At 36.7% G+C, this 27,739-nt stretch overlaps 1 protein-coding gene, 1 long non-coding RNA gene and 1 other non-coding gene across 8 annotated transcripts in view; 2 read left to right on the forward strand and 1 right to left on the reverse strand.

Moving 5' to 3' along the window:
• MDFIC (MyoD family inhibitor domain containing) overlaps positions 1–27,739 on the reverse strand; it is a 97,230-nt gene that overhangs the window by 18,037 nt on the left and 51,454 nt on the right. For 4 of the 5 annotated variants that reach the window (XM_081537925.1, XM_081537924.1, XM_081537927.1 and 1 more), the window contains exon 4: positions 16,115–16,387. In XM_081537925.1, the coding sequence (XP_081394051.1) occupies positions 16,115–16,387 (273 nt within the window). Of the gene's footprint in view, positions 1–12,855; positions 12,917–16,114; positions 16,388–27,739 lie in introns of those variants that run through there. The other variant, XM_081537928.1, reaches the window with a different exon arrangement.
• The window catches only part of LOC145524871 (uncharacterized), a 63,758-nt gene that overhangs the window by 15,527 nt on the left and 20,492 nt on the right, over positions 1–27,739 (forward strand). Inside the window, exons 2-4 of one of the 2 annotated variants that reach the window (XR_014067905.1) lie at positions 3,837–3,914; positions 10,952–11,132; positions 22,544–22,932. This is a non-coding gene — a long non-coding RNA (uncharacterized LOC145524871). Of the gene's footprint in view, positions 1–3,836; positions 3,915–10,951; positions 11,133–22,543; positions 22,933–27,739 lie in introns of those variants that run through there. The other variant, XR_014067904.1, reaches the window with a different exon arrangement.
• On the forward strand, positions 25,545–25,617 carry TRNAY-AUA (transfer RNA tyrosine (anticodon AUA)). The gene has a single exon. It is a non-coding gene; the product is annotated as a tRNA-Tyr (tRNA).

Here is a 27,739-nt window from a genome sequence, read left to right on the forward strand (position 1 = left end):
ATCCAGGTAGTGGGGAGGCTATGTAAAGAAACAGAGGCAAGAATATGATAGTTTTAGAGATAAGAATCGCTGTCTCTTGTTGGTGCAGGAAAACCAGGTAGAAAGCTTAAATTTTCCATTTCAGAAATGGAGAGGCAGGGACAGCATCTGTGGTAGTAATATGGTGTCAGTGGGGTCAGGCAGGATGACTGTGAGGAATAAGAAGGTGAGATTAGAAGGAATTGATAAGACCCTAGACAAGAAGAAAAGTCAAGTGTGACTTCCTGGCTCTGGAGCCATTTACTGAGGAAAAAAACAGAGACAGTTCGCTTTAAAATATTTTGAATGTAACACAAGTTAAATCTGAGAACACTCAAAGGAAGATGCCCAAGAGGTGGCTAGAAACACTGATCTAGAGCCTGGGAGATGGTCAGAGCTGGTAGCTGTAATTCTTAAGAGTGAATAAAATCAAGTTGCCCAGGGAGAATGTCCAGAATGAAAAGAGAAGAGATGTAGAGATGTGAGGGAACTACAGCATTTAAGGACAGGACTGAGTAAGGTGAGTAGCAGAGGAGACTGACAACAAGAGAATAGAAACACAGACAGACTCTTCTTCCCATGCAGAGTGAGGGGAAGTTTCAGAGAACTTTGTTGAAAGAGAAGCAACAAAATGAAAAGTGTTGTTGTGGAAAATGGGAGAGGGTGGCTCTGCACAGTTTGCTGCTGTATCCAGGTACCTGAGGGAATGTGCGAATCAAGGTGAGATCCAAGACACATCTGTGTATTTACAGCAGTTTTTATGGATATCAAGGCTTTGTGAGTACTACTCAGCTCCTTGGTATAGAGAGAAGGTAAAAAGACAGACAATCTAGACTTGGGGTTCTGAGAGGCAAGTATGAGAGAATAACGGAGTCTGAAGTTAGGCGATTTGTCAAGAGATCCAAATATAAATAAACAAATATATATATTCCAAATATATATAAATAGAATATATTTAAATATCTTATATTTACATTATATAATAGAGCATATTAAATATAAGTAATATAGAATAGATTATATTTTATATAAAATACTATTGTATACATTAAATATCATTGCACATATACCCATATATATAATTATAAAATGGTCAACTGGGGTTCAAGAACTAGTATGTTCATATTTAGTTCATATTTATTTCTAACTATATTACAAAGTAACAACAGTTATCAAAGGCACTAGGTTAAAGACTAAAATAGGACGGCTGTACAGAATTCAGTACACAAGCCTGGGAACATGGCAGACCTGTTGACTTGATGAAGCTCATTTGTAGGTCCTGAGGTAAAGCTTCCTTTTGGTTTTCCTTCTCCTTTCACTCCACTCTATAGAACACGTAGAGTGAGCTACCTCCTATGGTAGATAGCTACCATAGATGTTGAAAAGTTCTTTCTACAATAACTAGTCTTCTGTTATTCCAAAATGCAATTTCTGCATTCCTCACCGAACATAATTATTAAGAAAAAATAAACTTAACCTCTAGTGTCAAATTTAAATATGTTATGTACAGGGATGCTATTCCCCAAGAGGTCTGGTTTCTCCAATTTGATTTCCCAAGAGACGTCAGAGTAGAAATTTAAGCAGGCTTAATATGTCATAGGATGTAAGTCCGTTTTGCTCTTTTCTTTCAATTATCTGCACATCTCCCCCAAACTCTTGGATTTCTCAATCTTTAGGAGACAACTACTATTTATTTGTATGAACTTCCCCCTTCAAAATAGGAACTTTGATTAGTTTCCCTGAGCAAAATGTTTATTAATTATTCTTTTATTTTCTTCTAATTGCTTCCTATATCCACTTGATAGATGTCTACCACCTTCCGTTTTCCCTTCAGTCAAGTGTGCAAGTAGTAGGGAAGACGTTACAAGTTATCAAGAACCTGTGCTGGGAAGGGGGCCTGAGGCCACACTGTGCTGCCTATCAATTAAAATCCTTTCAGAAAATTAATCTGAAACACATTGTCCACCAGGTTGTTGACTTTGATTCTTTCCTCTGTTTTCTCCATGCCCTGGTATTGCTGACAATGCCTTGGTAAAAGAATATCACTAAAATGTAAAGGCAACTACAACAGTTACTTAAATACTAAATTCTTAATATAATTTTTAAAGTAGAAATTTGGATATATCTTAAATTAATATGAGCAAAAATTAAAAAGTTATTTACAAAAATGTGTTCTCCGTCTTATACAACATGCACACAGAAATGTAAGTATACAGAACAAATATGTTACTTGTAGTATAAAAGTAGTATAAAAAAGAAATTTCTACTACAAAGAATGCTTAGGATGCAAAGGGCACTAGGGCAGGGATTCTTATTTATCTGCAATGTCATGGACACAAAATAATATTTTTAAATGTGTAAAATGAAATACAAAAGATTTCAATGGAAACCAGTTATGTTGAAACAGTTATTTATTACACCTCAGCTTTTAATATTATGATAAGTACTTCTTTTTTAACATATTAAAAACAAGACCTAGAGATGATCTGATATGTACTACAATTTTAAAGTAGTGATTAGCATAACTAATACTTCATGATTTCTGAAATAACCATAAACTTGTTTATTGCTTTCATCTATAATTAAGTAAAATTTAGAATTTCCTTCAAAGTTTAAAGGTTACTGACATTAAGGTTACTCCCCCCGTCCCCCATTGACGTCATGGGTTCTTCCCAAAGCTAAAAACTTCTGAACTGGAGGATCATAAGCACATTTTTCAAATAGCTTCCTTGTGTATTCAACTGAAACTGTCTATAGAAAAAAAAATTTTCATCTTACAAGTTTTTTTCAGAAATATGGCAACTCTATACCATTAGCTCCCCTCTATCCTATTTCATACTATACTAGTTGAGGTTTATAAAAATTAAATATAAAAGGTCCTCAAAACTATGATAGTTAAACTGTATATGTAAGTATTAAAAATTACTGAGAAAACTTATAAGAGAAACTAGTATTTCAGTGTTACCTCAATTAGTTTTAAGATTCAGGCAGTGTCATTTAAGAATGCAATTAAAAAAAAATCAAATAGCAATGCAACTATATACTCTGAAAGAAATCAGCTGAAAGAATCTAATTCAACCTAGAAAAAAATCATTGTTAAGCCTTGGGTCTTAAGAGAATTTTGGAGTCATATCTTGCAAACACACAAACTAAGAATAAAACTATCTGAAAGAGTATTAAAGCATTATTATTGAAAATGTCATGAATCATTGCCATTTGAGTTCCTCTAAACTGCAATAAATTGTTGAATGAAATCATGCAAAGGGAATAAAATGAGTCAGGTGGGAAAGAAAGAAAAAGAAATAAGAGAGCAGGGTGTTGAAAGATCAAGACAGGTGGACAGAGGTATAGAAAGTATGCTTTGGAGAAATAACCAAAATGAAATGATCAAAATTCTGGACTTGCAGACCAGATCTTTAAAGATGAAGCTTCTCTGATGAGTGCACAAAACAGACATACTTCTAGACATGCTCCTGTTCCTTAAGACTCCTTTTTCAAAAATTCTTTGTTCAAAGTTAATTTCCCTCCAATATTACAATTCTCAATTCATAAACATTTGAGTGTCTATTTAGCTAATAAAACACTAGATCTTCTAAGTGTAGAGGGAGCATTGTGGGGCACACACCCAAAGGAAGCAATTGAAGAAAAAAAAAACTAGTAACAAAACACTAGGAAAAAAGAAAGAAAATTATAACAGCACCAAAGAGAACAGTAAGATACAGTATCTGTAGATAATACTATAAAAATACTATTATCAAAATAGTTCTAAAGACAAAGGAATGTGAACAATCTATTTAGTCTTGAATTTTCTCTTCTAGGTTGTCAACAGGCGGACTACATGGCATGAATTGAGGTACAAATTATCCACCAGTATTTTCTTCAGTTCATCAGATGAGGTAAATAATTTTATTCTATCCTCAAAAAGTGGAACTAATTTTTTAAAAGGTGAAAAATACTTTTTGTTAAGGTGGTAAAATTTAGGCTAACATGAAACACAAAACATAAGGACAATGTTTTGATTTATCATGAGCGTCTAAGATACAAGTTTTACTGTAGGTGGTCACCTCAAATATTTGAAGACAAATTAATATCATATTTTTCTTGTGTATATACTTCACAAACTACAAGACTCATGAGTCATCAACCAGTTTTCGTCAGAAGATTCCAAACATCCTGCACATTTTGTATCTCTTCTCAAAAATTTCTTCCTTTGAGAACTGTAGTATTATGCAGTGTCTAGTGCTATTATTATAACTATGAGATAATTTTTTTGAAGTCCTTCTAAAATGAATGGAAACTTCTAGCATATTTTACATCATTACAAATGATGAAACAGCTTTAGATGGAAAGTTTGAAAAACTGTAAATCTACCACATCAAATCCTACTGGTCATTTGAAAGATCACCAGTTAAATAAACAGAAAGTGCTTAGTGTATGAACCTACCAAAGAAGGCAGTGTGAAAGATAATCTCAAAATATGGCTGGCCACTTTCTGGTAATGATCTAAAATCTGAAAGGGATGATGAGACATAGATACAGATATCAGTAACTACAGATGGGGTGCCTTCTAATATATCTCTTCTGCTTCAGCTACTCAAGGGCATCCTTGTGCATCATACACCAGCTACTTCTCTACCAGCTCATTACCAACAAAACTCGATATATCCCATCTCTAAAAATATTCTCTTTTAGCTCACAGCCTTTTTACTATTCTCTTTTAGGAAAACCCCTTGAACAGAGTAGCCTAGCTGTGCCATCTTTAATTTTCTCTACCACTTCAGTTAGACTTTTGTTCCCATCGAAGGTTACCAATAATTTTCACGGGACAATGTCAATGGTCACTTCTTATTCATCTCACTGGCCTTCTCAGTTGCTATTTGACACATGACCACTCCCTCCAACTTGAAACACAGTCTTCATTGTTTCCTCCTCCATCAATGACGACTCATCTCATTTTTTTTCATAGTGTCTGTTCATTTTCTGACTTATTGAACTGGTCTAGAGCTCAGTTCTTGGATCACTAATCAACTTTACTTCCTGGGCAAGTAGTTCTTAACCCTGCATGCATGTCAGAGTCTTGTGGAGAACTTCTATAACAGTGGTCATTAACCTTTTTGGCACCAGAGACTGGTTTCGTGGAAGACAGTTTTTCCATGGACTGGTGTGTGTGTGGGAAGGTTGTTTTAGGGTGATTCTAGCATGTTACATTCATTGTGCACTTTATTTCTGTTATTATTACATCATTTCCACCTCATATTATTAGGCATTAGATCCTGGGGGTTAGGGACCCCTGTTCTAAAGGATGCTGATGTCTTGGTCCCACTGCACTTCAGTTAGGTTCTCTGGGGTCTGTGGCCAGAGAGATATTTCACACTGTACTCCCTTTGTCCAGAAGTTCTTACTTCAGATACCCAGGTGCTGGGGGATTGAGAACCACAATCCCAAGGGATCCCATCCACTGAACATTCTGTACTCTGATGACTCACAAAACATCTCAGGGTGCAGATCTTTCCTCTCACCTTCAAACTCCTCTACCCAACTGCTTATTTCACTGTACCACTTGGAAAGAAAATGGGCATCTCAAATTGTTCAAAACCAAAACCTGTTCTTCCCACCTCTATTAATGGTAACTCCATACATTCAACTGCTCGGACCAAATAACTAGAATCATCCTTAACCCTCGTCTTTCTCTCACACTGAAATATCACCCTTCAATAAATCTTACTCTGCCTTCAAAATACATTCATATACAACACTATCTTACTATTAGCTCTCTGATCCAACCCAGTTATCTCTCACGTGAATTACTGCAAGAGTCACACAGCAGGCCCTCCTTCTTTGGCCACTGTGTACCTATAGTCTACACTCGGCACAACAGACAGCTGATGCTTAAAAATGGTGAGTCAGATCATGTCCATCATCTGCTCAAACCCTATCACTGGCTTCCCACCTCACTCAGACCAAAATCAAAATCCTTAAAATGATTCATTAGGTCCCTCCATAATCTATGCCCTGCTTTACTGTTTAGTTCTTAGAGATATTTCATTTTACAATCAGACATCTGAAGATATCTGGGGTCTTTTGTTACCTTCAGGAATAACAAGAGACCTAACAGGTGTTTGTTACCACCTTAGAAACCTGCGAATCATAACTGTTGTTAGATTCTCAAAAGAGCCCACAAACCAAACGTGATCACTGTGTAAGAGACAATCACAATTAATTTATAGAAGTTGTAATTTTGATCTTAACTTTTAGAGCTTTTGCTTGTGATAGTAATTCAGTGAAGAGTAGACCACATAAGGTCCTCCCTGATGGGTCAGTCAGTAAAGAATCTGCCTGCAATACAGAAGACCCAGGTTCAATCCCTGGTTTGGGAGGATCCCCTGGAGAAGGAAATGGCAACCCACTCCAGTATTCTTGCCTGGGAAATCCCATGGACAGAGGAGCCTGGGGTGGGCTAAAGTCCACGAGGTCACAAAGAATCTGACATGACTTATAGCAACTAAACCACCACCACCAGACCACATTAAAACACAAATTTACTTTAAATACATTTTAAAGTTAAGCTACTGGATTCTGTAGTAACTTCCTTACTCATCTTTCCCACACTTTTCTTCTCTTTAGCTGCGTGTTTACTTGTTTGGGCTCCCCTGATAGCTCAGTTGGGAAAGAATCCACCTGCAGTGCAGGAGACCTGGGTTCGATCCCTGGGTTGGGAAGATCCCTTGGAGAAGTGAACAGCTACCCACTCCATTATTCTGGCCTAAAGAATTCCTTGGACTGTAGAGACCATGGGGTCGCAAACAGTCAGATGTGACTGGGCAAATCTCACTCACTTGTTTATGTTCTATTTCCTCTCCTATCCTATATGTAAAAGTTACAATTAAATTCAGTTAAGGGCCTTATTAATCTAAATTATAAGAAGCTGTCTATTTCCATCAACTTGTGGTCCAAACACAAATCAGAAATTTGGAACTCAGATGCATAAATGTCTGCTGGGTCAGTGTCTTCCATTCAAATGCAATTAATACTTCTGGAATGAAGCAGGAGTGGGGACTTACTTGAGTTAGATGCTTTTTGAGTAACTTTTATGGAATAACTTGGTATGAAAGTGAAAGAAAGTGAAGCTCAGTCGTGTCTGACTCTTTGCAACCCATGGACTGTAGCCTACCAGGGTCCTCTGTCCATGGGATTTTCCAGGCAAGAATACTGGAGTGGGTTGCCATTTCCTTCTTCAGGGGATCTTCCCAACCCAGGGATGGAACCTGGGTCTCCTGTATTGTGGGCAGACGCTTTACCATCTGAGCCACCAGGAAAGCCCAACTTGGTATGAAGACATGATTAAAAGGCAGTTATCAACGATACTCCCATAACGAGTGGAGTCACCTACATTAACAATTCAGTAAATGTTTCTCTGGTTGCTCAATTCTCATGCTTTGATAATGGATGTATATTTACATAATCCGAACTCTGTATCTATAATCCAAACTCTAGATCTAAACGCTTAAGAAATGATATGCTGGCTTGTCAATAAGGTTATCATTATTACCTTCTTAAATCTTCAAACTTTCCCTTTCTCCTTTGAACCTTTGGTCTTCCATCCAAATATAAACACAAATCTTTTCCATCTTAAAACCTCTTTGGACATTGGCCTTTCTAGAGCTATTGTTATTAGTGTGTTTTATCACATTCCACAACCCGTTATCATTCTGACTTCTCTACAAAAACAGCTCTTAATTAGGCCACCAAATGACATCCATATTGTTAAATTCAATAGAATCATTTCAATTCTCATCCGACTGAGGTGTCATAATAGCTGGTGCAAGCTTCTCCCTTGACTCAAAGCATTTATTCCCTGGTATCCAGGACACCACCCTCTCCAGTTTGTTGCTTCTTTCACCTTTCTTATCGATTCCTCTTGGCCAGATCATCTTCCTCTTCTTTTTGCTTTCTGACCTCTCCCCTAGGCTATCTTATCAGTGCCATAGCCACCCTCTGACATCACTTTTAGAGAAAAGTCTGAACTTTCTATGGCATTGTCTCCCCAGTGGTCAAGCTAAACCCACACTCCCATTCCACCAAGCTGGCTGGCCTCCAGTGATCCCTGAGTCACTCAGTTCTCAGCCATCTGACCTTTGGTCTTAAATCTCTACTTAAGAAATCCCATCCAGAGGCATGGTTTCAAATATCTCCTCTAAGAGAACTAACAGAAATTAGTGTGCTTGCTTTTAACTCCTTCTCTGAAGTTCCAGTTATATATTTCCAAATGTTCTTGGATTGTATGTCACTATTTGAAATTGAACAGGTCTAAAATTCATCTCATGGTCAGCCTCAAACTATATTCAGCTCTTCTTCATGATTTCCTAAATTTCAGTTCCCTTTCCGAACTAACTGAACTAGACAATGAATGACAGTGTGGACTAAAATGCATTAATCTGACTGCTACGCTAGTCCTGGGCCAGGACTCCTTGATACAATCCTGAAACCCTAAAGAAAACCTTCACTGCCCACACATGGCATGACTCTTGAGGTTGAAAATGGACTATAATCCAGGATAAGCCTGGCTGCTGCACTTACCTGTTACTGTTTCACCTAACGAAAACATCATCTAAACTCACCATCATCAAAGAAAAAATTAAAACCCTGATATATTAATAGGGTTATTAGGTTATTCAATTCTTCTTTCCACTAAGCTGGATTTCTAAATAGCCTCTTCACTCAGCTACCCCATACCCCAATGCTTCCTGGCCAATCTATCTGTATCTCCATTGTTTTATTTCCTCCTCACCCGCCTCCTGTGTGAGTGCTAAGTTAATTCAAATTCTTAGAGCAGTGGTCTAAGCTTGTGTACAAAACCAAACACCAGAGGTGGAGTCCATACACAGTGGATAGCTGTCTATCTCTTCTTTCAGATGTCAACTAGTATAAAAGAAGTGGTCTGAGATTTTGAGGTGTTTCAAATCTCAAATTATATACTTTAGAACCTTGTAAAATTTTTGCTTTTCATTAAATGGATGGATGTAACTTACTATATATCACAGACTACAAAGTTAACCTATTTTCCTAAACTCAAAAGGAAGTGTATTTAAATATTTACTTTCAGCCCTAAAGTAACACTACTTATAATTTGATAGATATTTTTTTAAGAACAGTTGATTTAATATTTCAAGTAAATAAGCAATGATTTATATGTACAGAATGATTTATACTTTGACATAGTCAACTCTGATCATACCTGTTTTCCACACACACCCTTCTCTTTGTATTACTGTTTCAATTAGCTTGCTGGTTGAGAAAAAATTATTAAAATCCTATTTTCCAATGGACTGGCAAATATTGCATCAGAAAGCAGAATTCTAAACCTTTCTCCCACACAATTATTCTGACATGGAATGGAAGGCACTATGCCTGAGAAAACAAAACAAAACAAAACATCATCCAAGCAAATTAAGTATTTTGAGGAACACAGCAATATATCTTGCCAAAGTCACAGAAAATTTGTTTCTGGAGGCTCAGATTATAATGTTATAGTCAGATCATTAAGTCCTATTATTATCCTTCCACTAAAGTACTAGTACTTCTAGAAGTTTGTGGGGTTTTTTTTTTTTTTTTTTGCCTCTTTTAGCTCAAATATTTGCACTCCCTTCAATCTCCCCATATCATCTCCCTTGAGGATTGCAGCGATTTCTGAGATATCAACTATGACGTCTTTGAAATGTTGAAGAGTAAGTGCCTATGTTCTCAATTTATGGCCCTTACTTGCTTCATCATTTACTAAATAGTTATGCTAAGTCAGGTAATAGGCTCTGTGCTTGAAGCTAAAAGATGGATAAAACCAAATCTTTGCCTTCAGTGAGATTACATGTTAGTGCAGAAAGAATTAAACTCCAGTCTCATTTTGTATTTGGAAGACACTGTGGGGACCCAAAAGAAGAATAATCAGCCCAGAATGGGGGCATCAGGAGATGATGCTTGAGTTCTGAAAAAAATATGGAGAGGTCAAGAAGGCGAATTTATAAGAAGTATAAGGAAGAAAAGTGGCAAAGTCAGTCAGCTATGTCATTAAATGTGTGTGCTTGCAGTTGAAGGCACAATTTCAAGTGCAAGAAGTTAAGTCGGGGTTTGCAGATGATGAGGAAAGAAGGGGAAGTGGTGAGGTCAAGGAAAGATATTTTTACCAGTGTTTCTCAAGGAAGGAGGGGGTGGAACCTATTTGAATCACCTAGTGGGCTTTTCAAACTGACCTGCTCAATTGTGTAGATCTCCTTTGAAGCCTGTGTGCCCCACCCAGACTGCCTCCCAGAGTCATGTCTGTCGTCCTCCTAACTCATGATACGATGCAGGGGGAAATACACTGAAAAGGGGAGAAAGAAGAGTCTAAACACAAGACAGAGACGAGTCATAAAGGTAAGAAGTCGAGAGGCTAGTTTAAAGACAAGCAGAGGGTACCAGGAAAATGGGAGAACACTGGGGTGAAGTCCATCCATATATGTCCAAAGCTTTCCTGAAGAACTTGTTAGCATCCCCAGTTCACCAAGTCTATAACTAATTCCTCATTCATTTTATCTATGGTAATAGTTCATTACTAAAGTACAAAAAGATCATAAAGGTGATCAGAGTACAGATGCTTACTATATAGCAGTATTCTGGGTTTACATAATTGCAAATATGGAATTTCTGTATTATGGAGAGAAAAGAAATGTTTCAAAAAAATATACAGTGGGCATGAAATGATACCCTTCAGAGAAGTCATAAGTATCTGGCTACATTAGAACAACAGGGCTTCCCAGGCTGCTTCCCCTCACCTCTCCTAATTTGAGTCCTCAGCAGCAAAGTACTTAATGGTTCTCTGAACAAAACACCTTATTTCACAAGCCCGCTTCAGCCTTTTTGAATGCCTCTTTCAACTCCCTTACCTTCTCTTAACCTTCAGGTCTCCATCCAGGCATTACCTTGTCTAGAAAGCTGACATTGCTGACCCTTCCTTCCCTGTGTTCTCCTTCATGATGATGATGACAACAGCATCCAAGTACTTCATCCAGGCCAGGCTCTGTTATAACTAAAACTGAAGGCAATATCAACTCAAATACTCTTCCAACCATCCTATGATACAGGTACTAATTATATCCCTATTTTACAGTAAGCCACTGAGGTACAAAGAGGTTAAGTGACCTACTCAGGGACACACCATGGGCCACTGGTAAAGCCAGTGTTTGAACTGAGCAGACTGGTTCTAGAGTCTGTGCTCTGACCATTAGGCTGTGTGGCGCCTCTGATTTAAAACAAGACTGAGCCTCAGTACTGCCATGCATATGATGCTCCTGACTCTCTTATTCAACAGTTATATTCAGTGAACTGCTGGGACTAGATATGCAATTTCTCTGTAAGTACTTAATCTATGTTTCAGTATGAAAGTGAAAGTGTTAGTGACATCCAACTCTTTGCGACCCTATGGACAGTAGCCTGCCAGGCTCCTTTGTCTATGGTATTTTCCAGTCAACAATACTGGAGTGGGTTGCCATGTCCTTCTCCAGGGGATCTTCCCATCCCAGGGATTGAACCTGGGTCTCCTACACTGCAGGCAGATTTTTTTTCTTCTTCTTTTTTTAATCATTTGAGCCACAAGAGAAGCCCACTATGAAATATGTTAAATAGCAAATATCACCAAAAAGTATAAAATCTCCTCAAAGTATCTTTGTTGAAAGTTAGTTTTTACAAAATCGTAATAGCTATAGTTAGCACACGTGTTAGGATTTACTATTCCTATGATAAGGAAAAAAATCATCTTAGAGTCTAATAAAAGCTCTTAGCAATTTGAATATTATATGATACTAGATTATACTATAATTATTTCAAAGGTCAAGAATCTTAAACATGTCTTAAAAAATCTCTACCTGGGTGATGCAATCAAGAAATTGAAGTAATGTATGTATGAATATTTAGTTATACAAACAAGTAGGAATCTACTAATAATATTCAAATAAAATGTACAGTATTTTCCCACATGGGTATTTTTTTTCCTCTATTGCATAAAAGGAACTTTTTAGAAGAACATATTTTAAATGAATACGAGCACATATTTTACTTTCCAGTGCTAGTTTCATGGAGGTGGTTTGGAATAAAACATTGCATCACTTATTAACTCAGGGAACACAATGAAGCTATTGTACTGGGCATGACTGTAAATTTAAGAAATTTCGACTCAGACCTAGTCAAGCTTCTTCAGGAATTTACAGTCTAGCAGGGAAGGAAAATGGACACAGAACATAGGTGTGAAAATTGTTTTCAAAATTTTAGTTGAGAGTCTAAAGAAGGCAAATGTAAATATATGCTAATCACAAGATCCTTGCCTGACCCACAGCTGGAATGATATCAACATCCCATGTGACATTGGAAAGGCCAGTAAATTACCTTCTCCTCAGAGAACTTTAAGGCAAAATACATAGAGGTGTTGAGGATAGACCATGGAGCCAGAATGATCTAGGTTTGAATCTCATTTCTATCATGCACTAATTGAGTTTGGTGTGTTCACTTAATGTCTGTGTGCCTCAGTTCTCTCATTTATAGCTGCATCATCATTACATACAGTTCATAGAATTACAGTGCTGTTGTGAGGATTAAATGACTTCATGTGCATGAAGCAGGTAGAAAAGTTATGTAGATTAATAGAATAATCTATGGTACAAATCTTCATAACTGAATTAACATAGCTTAAAAAGAGAAATCTGATGGAACCCACGTCTATTTGTCCTAAAGCCTTAAATAATCCACATTAAAGACATATGGAAAGATGTCACCAACTCACTGATGCAATTGCAAGGCTGAGTCAATCCTTACCTCTGTATAAGCAATGGACTCACATCATAGCAGTGTTTTCCAAACTGTCAGCAAAACAGCCCTTAATGAAACATTATGAAATAAATACATTTAATTTCATCATCTGAACCAGAAAAAATGCCTCTCTGGTTATCACTGTTGTTTATGTGCAATACAAAAATCATAACCACAAACACTGTTTATCCAGGAAAAAAAGCACATTGCCAGACCAGGCAAGGTTAGGTATTTTTGTGGTTTTCAGCAAATACCGTTTTACTATTTGTTTGCTCATTTTGCTGTAAGAATAGGCATTAACAATGTAAAGTTAAAATTGTTTTTTTTTTTAAATAATTTCTATCCATTTTTAATAGTATCACAAATCAGGCCTCTTCAAGACCTACTGTTCTTACATACAGGCCTCCAGAAATCCAAATGCTGTCTCGGTTTAACAAAACTATTTACAGTAGCCAAGACTTGGAAGCAACCTCAGTGTCTATTGACAGATGCATGGATAAAGATGATGTTGTACATATATACAAAGGACTATTACTCAGCAATAAAAAATAATTAATGAAATAATGCTATAAAAAGAATGAAATTATGGTATTTGCAGAAACATAAATGGACCTAGAGATTCTCATACTAAGTGAAATCAGTCAGAAAGAGAAAAACAATATCATGATATTTGTCTATTATGTGGAAGCTAAGAAAATGATTGATAGAAATGAACTTTATTTAGACTAGAAATAGACTCTCAGACTTTGAAAACAAACTTATGAAAGTGGAAAGGAGGTGGGGGAAGGAAAAATTAGGAAATTGGGATTAAAACATATGCACACTATATAAAAACAGGTAAAAGGACCTACTCTATATAGCACACAGAATTATACTCAATATCTTGTAATATCCTCTAATAGATAAAAATGTAAAAGAGAATATGTATGTGTTTAACTGACTCTCTTTGGTGTACACCTGAAACTAATAGAACACTGTAAATCAATTATATGTCAATAAACAAATTTTTTAAATGAAAAAAAAATTTCTGCCATTGTTTTATTCCACAGACATTAGATTTCTGCTCACCATGATTCACATATTCTATACAGCAAAAGACCTGCTCTTTTTCAGAGAACAAAGCAGCTCTGCTATAAAGCGAGCACCACAGAATCTTGGAACCAAACCTAAATTCTTTTACAGTTTCTAATCCAAAGCATTTTCTTTAAAAAAAAAAAAAAAAAAAAAGCAGTCCCAGAGAACAAACTTACCTTCAAAACTGAAGGCCAGAAGAAGAAACAACAAATTTGAGGGTACAACCTTAAATAGCAGCAAAAAGCAGGACAATGTCTAGCTTTGAGAAAATATGAAATAGGACAATGGAATTTTCATCTTAATTCAAGTAATCACAAAGAAACGTACTATCAGGTTAAACTGTATAGCAAAGCGGTGAAATAAGTGGGCAGGACATTGTACAACACACTTAGACAATTCCACTGGTGTTTGCTGTTCCTCATTCCCCTAATCCAATATGGAACAGATTTTGTGATAAGAGAAGGATTGTAAGGGACTTCCCTTATCCACACCTTTATCCACAGCAGCCATAAGGATGTGTGGGTGAGAGGGGAAGAGGAACATGAAAGGGAAGAAGCAGGAAGAGGAGAGAGGGAGGGAGAGCAGCATTTTATTTCATTTACGTACTATTGGTTTTCCTCTTCCTTCCTATGTTACTTACAAAGCTGCATTCTTCCATTAGAAATAAATTCAGACATGGTATTAAAAAATTAGCAAATAACAAAATATAAGACTCCATAAGCTATTTCAAGTTGGATTGCCATGCAAATATTTTACCATTCTTTAAAATCAGTAAATATTGAATGGAAAATTAGAGGTTAGGACCACAATAGGAAAAGTCAAATGTATAAAACAAGTAGATTTCAATTGCATTCAATTATTTCACCCAATCACCTAGAAGCAAAGATCCTCTAAAGAAAATTGCATTGCCTTCCCAACTCCTTAGAGAGACAGTTTAGTTAACAGCCTACCTATGCTTCAGAGATGACCATGCAGCTTACATGTCAAACTCATTTTAAAGTGTCAATCATGTCCTTTTCAATCTAATTAGTTTGGAAAGTAGTGTCACTGACCTGGAACTATGCAGACCATTTATTATCATATCATTTGATCAACCTAACACTTTACCTCAGTTGAGTTTGAGACACCTGTAGCCAAAATGTAATATCCTTTCTCCCACTTATGACTAGTAACTCTCGATACAATTTCCTATTTACAACTCAATTTATCTCGATGAATAAGCATGGCCAACTTCACAGAAGCATCCCCAGAATTTCTTTTATTTAAGATTTCATGATAATTTAAATAGAAAGGTGAAAAGAAAAAATATTTGGATTATATATATATAATATATATACACACACACACACGTGTGTGTATGTATAAGATTTGAGTTTTTGATGCCAATGAACTGCTAAGAGGAGAAGAGAAAGAGCAGAGGAACATGCATATATGCTGAGAGAAATTTGGGACCTTGAACTTGAGGGAAAGTGATTTTTTAAGATAAATTCACAAGTCGATTTTATAAAAGCCCAATGCCATCAGATGGGCTTGTGTTATAATAAAGGAAAACTTTTCCTGCTTCATAGTATTTCATTAATGAGGTAACTGCTAATTCTTGAGAGGTCAGAGAACACAGCCCAGTGCTTCTAAGGGAGGATCTAGAGGCCAGACCACCATGAGCTTGGAACAAGGCCGAGTTGGGCGAGGGGCGCTGCCCTTGACAGCACTGGTAACTGGAAGATGCTAGTCAGTCAAGCAACAGAGTTCACCTAGCCCTTTCCCTGGCAAGAGCATGAAAACTACCAAATTTTTGCTTTAGTTTGCCTATTTAAAAACTGAACTGCAAGACAAAAATATAAGCAGGTATCTCCGAATCGGAGATTTAAATACTGAATCAGGGACTGAAAAAATACATACAATCAAAGTCCACCAAGACATGGTATTCATCTTTTTAAATGTGGTTTATAAAGAAGTATAGCAGCTATATTTAAAGTTATGACTGTTCACTCCAGAAGACAATCTAAAAGCAGGATGTCAGCTGCCAATGCTTCCGTTATAGCCTGGGCTTTCCTTTGGGGAAGTTGCATTTTACCAAAATTCCTGTTTGGAGGCAAAGCAACATTCTTCATACATTTGTTTGATCAAATAATTCTTAGTGAATATGATTTTACATCTGGTCAAGTAAAACATGCATATGCATCACACTTACCTTCAGGTGAAGAGCCTGTCTTTTGGGAAAAGACAGCATTTACTTTACTCTTCTTACTGATGTCACTGTTTACAGACAAGCTGGAGTGAATTTTTCGATGCATTTTTTGAGAAACGGGTGCTGAAAGTCTTCGATTCTCTGCAGACACATGTTTGGCCCCGTGGTGGATTCCATTGCCATTGCTCAGACTTGGGTGGCCGTTCTTTATCTTGCTTATTTCCTCCTCACTTTCCTGTGCTGCAGTTTGAAGCTGAGGCAAGCGCTGAGGTTGGGCTAAGTGAAAAAAAAGAAAAAACAGGAAATATTTATCCAGTTAAAAAAGTGAATATTTGAAAATAACCAAAATCCAATCAGTAACAGACTTCCTTGGGTTTCATCCATGATTCTAATGGGTGGGGTGGGGGACACATACAAATAAATATGAATACAGAGAAAGCATAATTACTAAAAGAGAAAATGGGAAGGCGTCATCAAGAGTAACTTTACATAAGGGACATAAAAAGAAGAGGCAAAAACGGTGCTTCTTTTTTAAGTAAATTTAAGTTGGAAATCTGTAAAAGGTAATTCAAAACTCATTCAACAGCTAAGTCCCAGGTCCTATTTTGTGTGCCACAGACACTGCAATATTATCTGAGTATCTCTGATAATGATAAACTACTCAACTGCCTTTTGAGATAAAAGGAAAGAAACAATGAATTCAAGCATCAAAGCTGGATAAGACAGGGTGTTGTATTATTTTTAATTCCACTTTAAATTCTGAAGAAAATCTTTTCCATATTTTTATTTTAAAATAAACCATTTAAGGAAACTTAGGAATAGAAGAGAACTTCCTTAATCTGATAGAATAAATTTATCAAAATTAAAAGTCAGTCCTGCAGAAGTGCTCCCGTTTGGTTAGGACCAAGGAAAGAATGCCCACCTTTACCCTCTTATGCGACACTATGCTGGCAAAAGCAATGAACACCGAAAAGAAAAAACATGTCTGAGTCCTGGAAAGGAAGAAACATTTTTGAGATGGATACATAATTTAATATTCCAGGGGAAATCTAAGAGACTATACAGTCTGAAAAACTAACAATTTAGCAAGATATATACATGATAAACCATATTAAATTCAGTGAAGTTCTATAAGGCAACAGTAAGCAGCTAGCAAATATGCAAGAACTGAACTCTTTACAGAAACAACAAAAGAAAAACAAGCCAACAAACAAAAAACCCTATAAGTATCTAGGAATTAAGCTAGGAAAAAGGGGGAAGAGATTTTATGGCAAAATTGACCAAACATAACTGAAAGGCATTAAAAAAAAAACTAATAAATGAAAAGAGTATAAGTATGTTAATTCTGATAATATGGTAATTATCCCCAATTTATGTAATGCAATTCCCATAAAAATTCTAAAAGCCTTATTTGTGGAACTTGACAAACGGATCCAAAATTTTATAAATAAGAGTAGTCAAGACTCACTAAGGAAATTTTAAGGACGAAAAAGAGGATTGTGGGATTTGACTTAGATAGTCTTATCGTGAAACTACAGTAACTAAGACAGTGGGCTTTCCTGGTGGCTCAGCAGATTGCTTGCCAATGCAGGAATGGTGAGTTCAATCCCTGGGTCAGGAAGATCCACTGGAGGAGGAAATGGCAACCCACTCCAGTATTCTTGCCTGGAGAATCCCATGGACAGAGGATCCTGGTGGGCTACAGTCCATGGGGTCGCAGAGTCAGATACAACTGAGTATACACGCACACACGAACTAAGACAATGTGGCATCGGTCCAGACATAGACATAAACCAATGGAACAGGAGAGCAAGTCACCAAAATACTTGTGTATGCAAATGCAAATGCATCTACCTCTGATTCAAAGAAATTTCAGATGTTTTCAATGTCTGTAAATGAAGAATTTAAAAGAAAAATATAAAATAATATTTTATTGGCATGACACTAAAAAGAGAAAACTAATTTGATTCTTTGGACAACAAGTCACAAGACAAGCACAGTGACTAGTGATCTATGCTGCCCAGCATTTCTGAAGAGCCTCATAGATTTTGATAACTTCCTCTAACTCATCCCTATATTCTTCGAGTTAGAGGGTACGTATGTAACTTACATTCTACCAAGCAGAAGCACAACTCACATGCAGAAGTACGGATGCAAGATGGCAGTCACACCCGGGTGGTGGAGCCTCTCAGCACAGACAGTAAAGAGGGTATTTGTTGATCCTGGCAGTGGGTGCAGTGTCTGGTGTCCACTTCCTAGCAGATCAGTGGGCAAAGCACGCAGTAGTAGTAAGTTTTTTCATTAGGAAAGCACCCATTTGGTGGGCATGATCCTTGGCTGTATAACTCCTGGGAGAATCTATAGACTACTAATAAATATTTCCTATCTAAATTCGCTAAAATGGATTCTGGTTTTTGAAGCTAAGAGTCCTGATCTCCCTCCCACCCCCAAATGTTATCTATTTACATTGGTTAAGTAATGAATTCTTAAAATCAACATTTATCTTGCTGAAGTTATCAATCATAGCATTTCAGCAAAAAAAACAGCAATAGCAAAAACCATTTGGTGTCAAATTTTACCATTTTATCATTTCCTGGAATTTCAAAATCCGAAGCTGCTGCTTTAATTAGTCTTTTCTGTTTAAGATTATGAACAGTTATGAAATGTTAATTAAATTTGAATACTAAGAGGTCTTTGACTTAGAAATAAGTATCGCACACAAAACTGTAACAGTTACACATAGAACTGATAATGGCTAAAATGGACTAATTATCTGTTATCTTGGGACTACCTAAGACTTCATAAATATTTTTGACAAATTAGACAAGTCTTTAGCACACATTGTTTACTTCCATTCTTGTTCACATATCCTATGTCTCTTGAGGAAAAATATCTTAACATATCAGACTATTTTACTCCTCATGAATGTGCACATTGTAAGAAAAAAAGTTTATTATTCTTTTACTTAACAAAGGCATCCTTTCATACCAAGTTTATTAATGTTAATACCCAATTTATGAAACTAATATATGAACTCTTAGAGTTAATCAGTTTTTTAGTGACAAAGGAGAATAATTATCTAAACATTTAATATTTGGGAATTGCACAGAGTAATGGCTGTAAAATTTATCAAAATGTTTTGTTTTCCTCCTAACTTCTGATGTGAAGAAAATGGTTACTTCTCTGCTTAGCAGCTATATATGTCCTTCTCAAAGCTAAAATTGACAATCAAGGCTTGTGCAAAAGAAGATCTCTTTCTTATGGGTGTGCAATCATTTGATCTAGAGATTAATTTGCTGCTCCCGTAACTTCTTGTATCAACTAGAATGACATCCTAATGACTGCTATTGAACATAAAGCCAGTTATGCATATGTATTTAATGGGATCCCAAAGAAGACAGTTAAACCTAATTTGGTGTTCTTTTCAGAGCTCTTTCCAGTAATCTCACCAAATAAATGGAATGTTTTGGACCACTTCTTCTCTGAAAAGAATAATTCAAGCAATTGAGAGCTGGGTTAAGTCGAAATGTTATTGACCAATGCTGTGGAGACTTATCAATCAAAAATGCCCTGTCATATTCCATAATCCAAGATCAATTTATAATTATTATATAACAAGCATTCCCTATAAATAAAAATAAAAGTGGTAAAAGATAATCAGGTATTGCCACCAAATCCTAAAACCGACAGATCTGACCTATTCCTACTATCAAAATTGACTATTTGCAAATTACTGTGTATGGTCGGAGTGACATCCAAACATACTCTTAACGATTTATCTACATTTCAGTCTTCAAAATTATATCTATTTCTGTTGGCAGGTAAATGATAGTACATTCATTTTTGTTTCACTGCCACCTAAGTATTTTTAGTATATGTTTGTATTATGGTCAATAACCAAGTATTCTCTTTTCACTCCAATTTCTTAACATTGTGATTTTGTCAGATGCAAGCAAATATAAGTCAAATCAAAATTGGATAAAACCTAGATATATGAGTTATATTAACAGACATTCAACATCACTGATGCTTTTTCATAGATGTGGCTTAAATCTTACAGTAAATGTACAACTAAAGCCAAATCAGAAACATGATTGCGTTCTTGAATAAAGAACAAAAAACGTCTGACTGACTGATTAAACCATAACTACTTAGCTTTAAATAGATTTTTTTCCCTTTACTGTGTAAAAGTTGTGTATGGCTTTAAAAAAAAAAAAGCACACTAATATGGGAACGACACAATGCTTCTTAAAACACAAGTGATGCCTAGGGACCCTCACTCTCCCTTTAATGATCCACTGCTCTCATTCAGCTGTCTTTCTTTTTTCAAATCTTTACATATGTGACAGCTCTCAAAAGTAGACCATAGACCATCTGGCATTTTCAGAGGTGTAACTTGTGCAAATTCAGCTCTATTGGGAGTGCACTGCTATCTTTTGCCTGCGTTATAAAGGGACAATAGAATGTAGAACTTATGAGTTGTTTTGAATTATTCATTTTTTTGCCTGTATATTCAAGAAATTTTACAAACTCTGCATTTTGTACTACATAATCACATGAGTTAAAGGTACAAAGAAACTTTTTGACACCTCTTTTCTACAGAAAGCTGGCATTTTGTTTGATATGTGAACATTCAGCATCTGTTATATCATTCTAAACAGGATGGGTGCTTCCACAAAAGACCCCATTTTAAACTTACTCTATATGAGCAAAAAAAAAAAAATGTATTCTTGATATTCAGTAACGAATGCAATACACATCAAAATTTCAAATACCAGTTATTTGAATATTCAGCATCTCCAAACCTGGATAGCATTGGTCACCTGCTTACCATATGTGTAAAGATTTTTAAAAAAATCCTTTCTCACACAATGCAGCATGATTGTAATTTTAATATCCACGATGAATAGTTACAAATGTGTTAAGAAATACTATGCTTTCTAGGTTCAAATATTTTCAATCAAGAAGGAAACCGATAGAATTAGATCTAGTGATTTTAAATAAGAATAATAAGTATGGGAGTAATGAGTCAATAGCATGAACTTCTTTTGATAATTTAAAAAAAAAACTGGGTGATACTGGAGCTAGTAATAACTATACTTGAGACTGCAGCTGCTGGAGGAGCAATATAACGCAACATTCTGCTATAACATATAATCTATTAGCATGTGCAAATCATCTTCAGTTGCTGGTCTCTTTACACAAGTCAGATTTAATAAAATTACAAAAGAATTCTCATGCCATTTAGTCAGTTTAAATGGCTGTTGCACACATACAAAAAAAAAAAAACCTGAATTAAACGCTTAGGATTTAAAATTATCAGTAACAAAATGATCAAAATAGAATATGGAGAATAGAATGTGAAAGGGGGAAAGTGACTTGGTATAAACTGAATTTACTCTTCCTAGGGATAGTTACAAAGCTTTTGTTGGGTACCCAGTACTATGCTACTCCTTGGTCACTATAAGACAGACAGACAGACAGACACCCACCCACCCACCCACCCACTCACGTAGACTTTATATATACTTATAAAATAGCATTTTATTAAATATACATAAAAATATGTATCTACATATAATACTAGGTTTAAAAGTTATTTATTTCAATATGCACTAATATGACTAAACTATATTATTGATACTTATTATTATAATGTAAATTTAGGCTAAAATCAACTAAAATAAATGTGCTATTAGACAACTTGAATCAGCTTGATACAATCCTTTCTCAGTGTACAGACCCAGCATTCTAACACACAGTCTGGAAGCTCCTGGCATTTTCTACCTGTTTCCTTAGTTTCCCTCCAAGGGCCTTCTGAAATTTATTTCTCTCTCAAGCTTCCAAAGTTTTCCATCACATCTTCTCCATCTTCATTTTATTTAATGTGTATACTAACATATTGAGATATATTTTGGAATTATAATTTTTTTTAGAACCTTGACCATTTAAGAATCCCAATTAAATCTTGTGGTTATGTGACTGGGATCTCACAGGATAGAGGGGCTTGTTCTTTGATGCTCTCATATAGATTAGCATTTTTAACAGTGATTCCTTTTTAATTATTGCAAAATAAATCATCAGATTTCAGGGGTTGGAGGTACTTCTTCCCCAAACAAAAGAATACAACTTTTAGAAGTCTGGAGAATCAAGCACTTTTCTCTATTGCATAAAGAACATTTAGGAAGTACTTGAACATCTTTCAGTATAGTCTGGAAGAGGGTGATTGCTAGCTGTTTCCCAGATCCATCCTCCCCATCTCCCGGGTATGGGGCTAACCCATTTCCCAGCATTCCTTGCAGTTTGTTTCAGCCACGTGACCATGTTTGCTCTGAAGGGCTGAAGAGAAGAATTTATTTCTGTCATTTCTAAGCCTAGACCTTATGACTTGGGTGTGTCCTCCTTATGCTTCTTTTTCCTTGCACTTAGCAGCAACCCAGCTTTGACCACGGCTGAGGGAAATACCTTAAGGGATGTTGGAGAAACCGAACAGCAAGAATCTGCATGGCAGCAGAGAGGAGAGCCTCTTACTGACGTGGAATGCTCATCTCATGCTGTTACATAAGAAATACACTTGGATTTAGCTATGGGATTAATGCTGCCACTCATGACAAAACATAGCTTCTTACCAATGCCTATGGACAACTATGTAAAGTACATCTACATATAATATACATAAACTCGCCCTAGCCCAAAAGATCCAAAAGACATCATACTTCACTAGCAAAAAAGAAGCAAAACAATCTAATAGTAGTGGAAAGACCACTGCCAAATCCACAGACTCGGGTGGATCTTAGAAAGCAACTGTTCAACTTGACAAGGTAGGACCAGTTATCACTGACGGATAATCGTGCAAGTTGTGATTCTGTAGGAAAAGTATCCCAGCCTTACTCCACCACTCTAGCACAGCGATACAACTGTCAAATTCTACCTTTACAGTGGCTGGAAGGAAATCCAGCAGGGTGACCAACCATCCCAGCTTGCTCAGGACTGAAGGAGGTGTTGGGAGGCAGAACTAATGGTTTTATAACTAGGACAGTCCCAGGCAAACTGGGACCAGTCGGTCACTTGGAACAATTTGTACACAAGTATTTTCTTCAACAAGATACTGGCAACAACAGATAGTGGGAAGTGTGTACGCTTTGACAAACAAGACCCACTAAGGTTTGAATTCTGGAGCCAATATTTCCCGGTTCTCTGAGCTTGAGAAAATTACTGCATCCCCCTGGGCAGTAGGGTGTTCATTGGCAAAATGAGAGGAAATGATAGATCTCATGAACCTAGAAGGGTCTGTCTTCCCAGTTCCACCCCACTGATTTCTCCCCCCTCACTCTCCCCTACTTAATCTCCACCCCATTTGATTCTGATTTATTAGTTGGCTTTTATTTTTTATTCTGTGTTATCAGATGCTTTTCCCCCCATAAGTCAACCCCAAACCTTCTTGTAAATAAGCAGATTTCAAATAAATATACAGAGAAATAAATTTAAAAAATAAAGATCATTAACGAAAGTGAGCTACATTTTCTTTTTAACATCTGCATGTATTACAGACAAGTCCCCAGGGAGTACGCCAAAGAATAATACAAATCTTTATTACATCCCCTCCAAGTGGAGCTTTTGTTGCATCACGTTTTTATCCTTAAACAGATGACAAATTTGGCTTCACTTTATGCCAGCCTTTGAATATCATAGTTTCTACTTAACTTACCTGGATAAGAGGAGCCCCATCACCCATACATTTGAGAATAGATTATTTTCAGTTAAAGTTAGCAGGTTTCATTATGCATTGCTGTCTGCAAGCTTCATTTATATATTAAAAGAACATATTGTCCACCTATATAATCCCATAGTGAAAATGGGGCCTCTGGTTGCTGTAGTCTCCTTTGTTCTCTGACTCAATAGGTATTTTCCATCATTTGATTTAACTGATAAAGTGACCTCTCCTTATAAGTATTTATAACTCTATGTGTGTGTGCTAATTGCTCAGTTGTGTCCGACTTTTGCAACCCCATGCACTGTAGCTTGCCAGGCTTCTCTGTCCATAGGGATTCTCCAAGCAAGAATACAGGAGTGGGTTGCCATTTCCTTCTCCAGTAATAATTCTATAGTAAACATCTACACAAATATGTTAATATTTTACAGAGAATAAATAGCCTAAACAGTGCTTTCTGTATGCCTGAAAATACATTAATAAAAAGATGGCACAATCCAAAAATCTATTTTACATACTGAATTATTTTTTAATATGATAACTTTAAAAGGAATATGATGGCTTCATGTTCTTTTGAAGAATGACTTCTGAGTTTTCTAATAGGTAATAGTGGGCATATTCACCTAGATAGATAGATAGATAGATAGATAGACAGATAGATACACACACACATATATATTATAAATATAAATTTATATTAAATATAAATTATATACATATACATGGAATATGTTTAGGTATACAAAGGCATTTCCTTTGTGTGTTTTATTTTAAGATCAATTAGTGGGCAAACAGAAGTTTGAAAAGTTCTACTGTTATGCTGTGTTTCAACAAATAGTTTTTTTCTCAAAATTCTCAAAACAATAGCAAGTTAGGAAGTATCAGGTAGTTACACCTCACTTCAAAAGTCATACCATTAATTAAACATTTTATTGACCTTGCTAGTATTTCACCATGAGGTTTATAGGGAAAGATTTTTAAAATTATTATTTGCTTTTAGAAGTAATCACTTTAAAAATCACCTGGTTTTCTATCACAAAGGGATAGAACGTATTCAAATATTATCTTTTCAAATAACATATCAAAAACACTTAGCCAAGTTAGCATTTACAAACATTAAGCAGCATATACAAAAGTAAAATTAGGGTGGATGGCACCTAAAAAAGCATATACTGAAAATCCCAAATATCTGAAAGTTTCAGATTCATCCAGAGTCTTTACACACCGACTGCAGCTTTGAAGGACCACAAAGCATATACGAAGACATCCCACTAAGAAGCATGTAATACTCTTAGGTTTCAACTTAACATACACGTTGAGATATTTAGATAGGTGCAGAACTGCTTTCTGGCATAGGTCCTAGATCCAGTCTGCTACTGGGTGCGTTTAGCCCTCCTCCATGTGATAGGGGAGAGGATACAATGGTTAGATAGCATCACTGACTCAATGGATATGAATCTGAGCAAATACTAGGAGACAGTCGAGGAAAGAGGAACCTGGCATGCTACCGTCCATGAGGACACAATTTAGCACCTGAACAACAACAAATATGATAAGGCTCTCTGGTAAGGCACAATACAAGTGAAAAATCCTAAGATGGAGGACTCTGATCTAATATAAAAACCTGCATCAGGAGTAGCATCAACTACTAATTGGCAATCACCAAGAGCATTGCCAACGACTGAACAACAATGGCATTTGCCAACTGCCTCTACAGAGACTTCCCTGGTGGCTCAGATGGTAAAGCGTCTGCTTATAATGCAGGAGACCCAGGTTCAATCCCTGGGTCAGGAAGATCTCCTGGAGAAGGAAATGGCAACCCACTTCAGTATTCTTGCTTGGAAAATCCCATGGACAGAGGAGCCTGGTAGGCTACAGTCCATGGGGTCACAAAGAGTTTGACACGACTGAGCGACTTCACTGTACGGAGACTGAACCCTGTGCTGCTAATGCCACTGAACTTCAACAGACCCTGAAGGGGTTCAGGGTGGAGTGAGGCCCTCTGGAAATATATACCCATCTGATTGCAGAGTTCCAAAGAATAGCAACGAGAGATAAGAAAGCCTGCCTTAGTGATCAATGCAAAGAAGTAGAGGAAAACAATAGAATGGGAAAGACTAGAGATCTCTTCAAGAAAATTAGAGATACCAAGGGAACATTTCATGCAAAGATGGGCACAATGAAGGACAGAAATGGTATGGACCTAACAGAAGCAGAAGATATTAAGAACAGGTCGCAAGAATACATAGAAGAACGATACAAAAAAGATCTTAATTACCTGGATAACCACAATGGCGTGATCACTCACTTAGAGCCAGACACCCTGAAGTGTGAAGTCAAGTGGGCCATAGGAAGCATCACTAGGAACAAAGCTAGTGGAAGTGATGGAATTCCAGCTGAGCTATTTCAAATCCTGAAAGATGATGCTGTTAAAGTGCTACACTCAATATGCCAGCAAATTTGGAAAACTCAGAAGTGGCCACAGGACTGGAAGAGGTCAGTTTTCATTCCAACCCCAAAGAAAGGCAATGCCAAAGAATGTTCAAACTACCGCACAACTGCACTCATTTTACATGCTAGCAAGACCATGCTCAAAATACTCCAAGCTAGGTTTCAACAGTATGTGAACCGTGAACTTCCAGATGTACAAGCTGGATTTATAAAGGCAGAGGAACCAGAGATCAAATTGCCAACATCTGTTGGATCATTAGAAAAGCAAGAGAATTCCATAGAAATATCTACTTCTGCTTTATTGACTACTCTAAAGCCTTTGACTGTGTGGATCACAACAACAAACTGGAAAATTCTTAAAGAGAATGGAATACCAGACTGCCTTACCTGCCTCCTTAGAATCCTGTATGCAGGTCAAGAAGAAACAGTTAGGAGCAGACATGGAACAATGGCCTGGTTCAAAATTGGGAAAGGGGTACGTCAAGGCTATATATTGTCACCCTGCTTATTTAACTTTTTATTCAGCTTACATCATGTGAAAAGCCGGCCTGCATGAAGCACAAGCTGGAATAAGACTGGCAGGAGAAATATCAATAACCTCATATATGCAGATGATACCACTTTAATGGCAGAAAGGGAAGAGGAACTAAATAGCCTCTTGATGGAGTTGAAAGAGGAGAGTGAAAAAGCTGGTTTAAAACTCGACATTCAAAAAAAGGAAGACCATGGCATTCAGTCCCATCACTTCATGGCAAATAATTGGGGAAACAATGGAAACAGTGACAGACTTTATTTTCTTGGGCTCCAAAATCACTGCAGATGGTGACTGCAGCCATGAAATTAAAAGACACTTGTTTCTTGGAAGAAAAACTATGACAAACCTAGACAGTGTATTAAAAAGTAGAGATATTCCTTTGCTGACAAAGATCTGTATAGTCAAATATATGGTTTCTCCAGGATTCATGTATGGATGTAAGAGTTGGACCATAAAGAAAGCTGAGCTCCGAAGAGTTGATACTTTTGAACTGTGGTGCTAGAGAAGACTCTTTAGAGTCCCTTGGACTGCAAGGAGATCAAACCAGTCAATCCTAAAGGAAATAAGTCCTGAATATTCATTGGAAGGACTGATGCTGAAGCTAAAACTCCAATACTTTGGCTACATGATGGGAAGAGCTGACTCACTGGAAAAGACCCTGATGCTGGGAAAGATTGAAGGCAGGAGGAGAAGGGATCGACAGAAGATGAGTTGGTTGGATGGCAACACTAACTCAATGGAAATGAGTTTGAGCAAGCTCAGGGAGATGGTGAAGGACAGGGAAGCCTGGCATGCTGTAGTCGATGGGGTCACAAAGAGTCGGACACACTGAGAAACTGAACAACCATCCTAGCTGGAATGTCAGTAGCAAATGGCTAGTTAAAATAAGCAATCTGCAGTCCTTGGGACACAGAGTACATGCAAAGGAAGG

The sequence above is a fragment of the Giraffa tippelskirchi genome, chromosome 10 (assembly GCF_054371585.1).
Source record: "Giraffa tippelskirchi isolate mGirTip1 chromosome 10, T2T-mGirTip1v1.2.pri, whole genome shotgun sequence".
Taxonomy (NCBI): domain Eukaryota; kingdom Metazoa; phylum Chordata; class Mammalia; order Artiodactyla; family Giraffidae; genus Giraffa; species Giraffa tippelskirchi.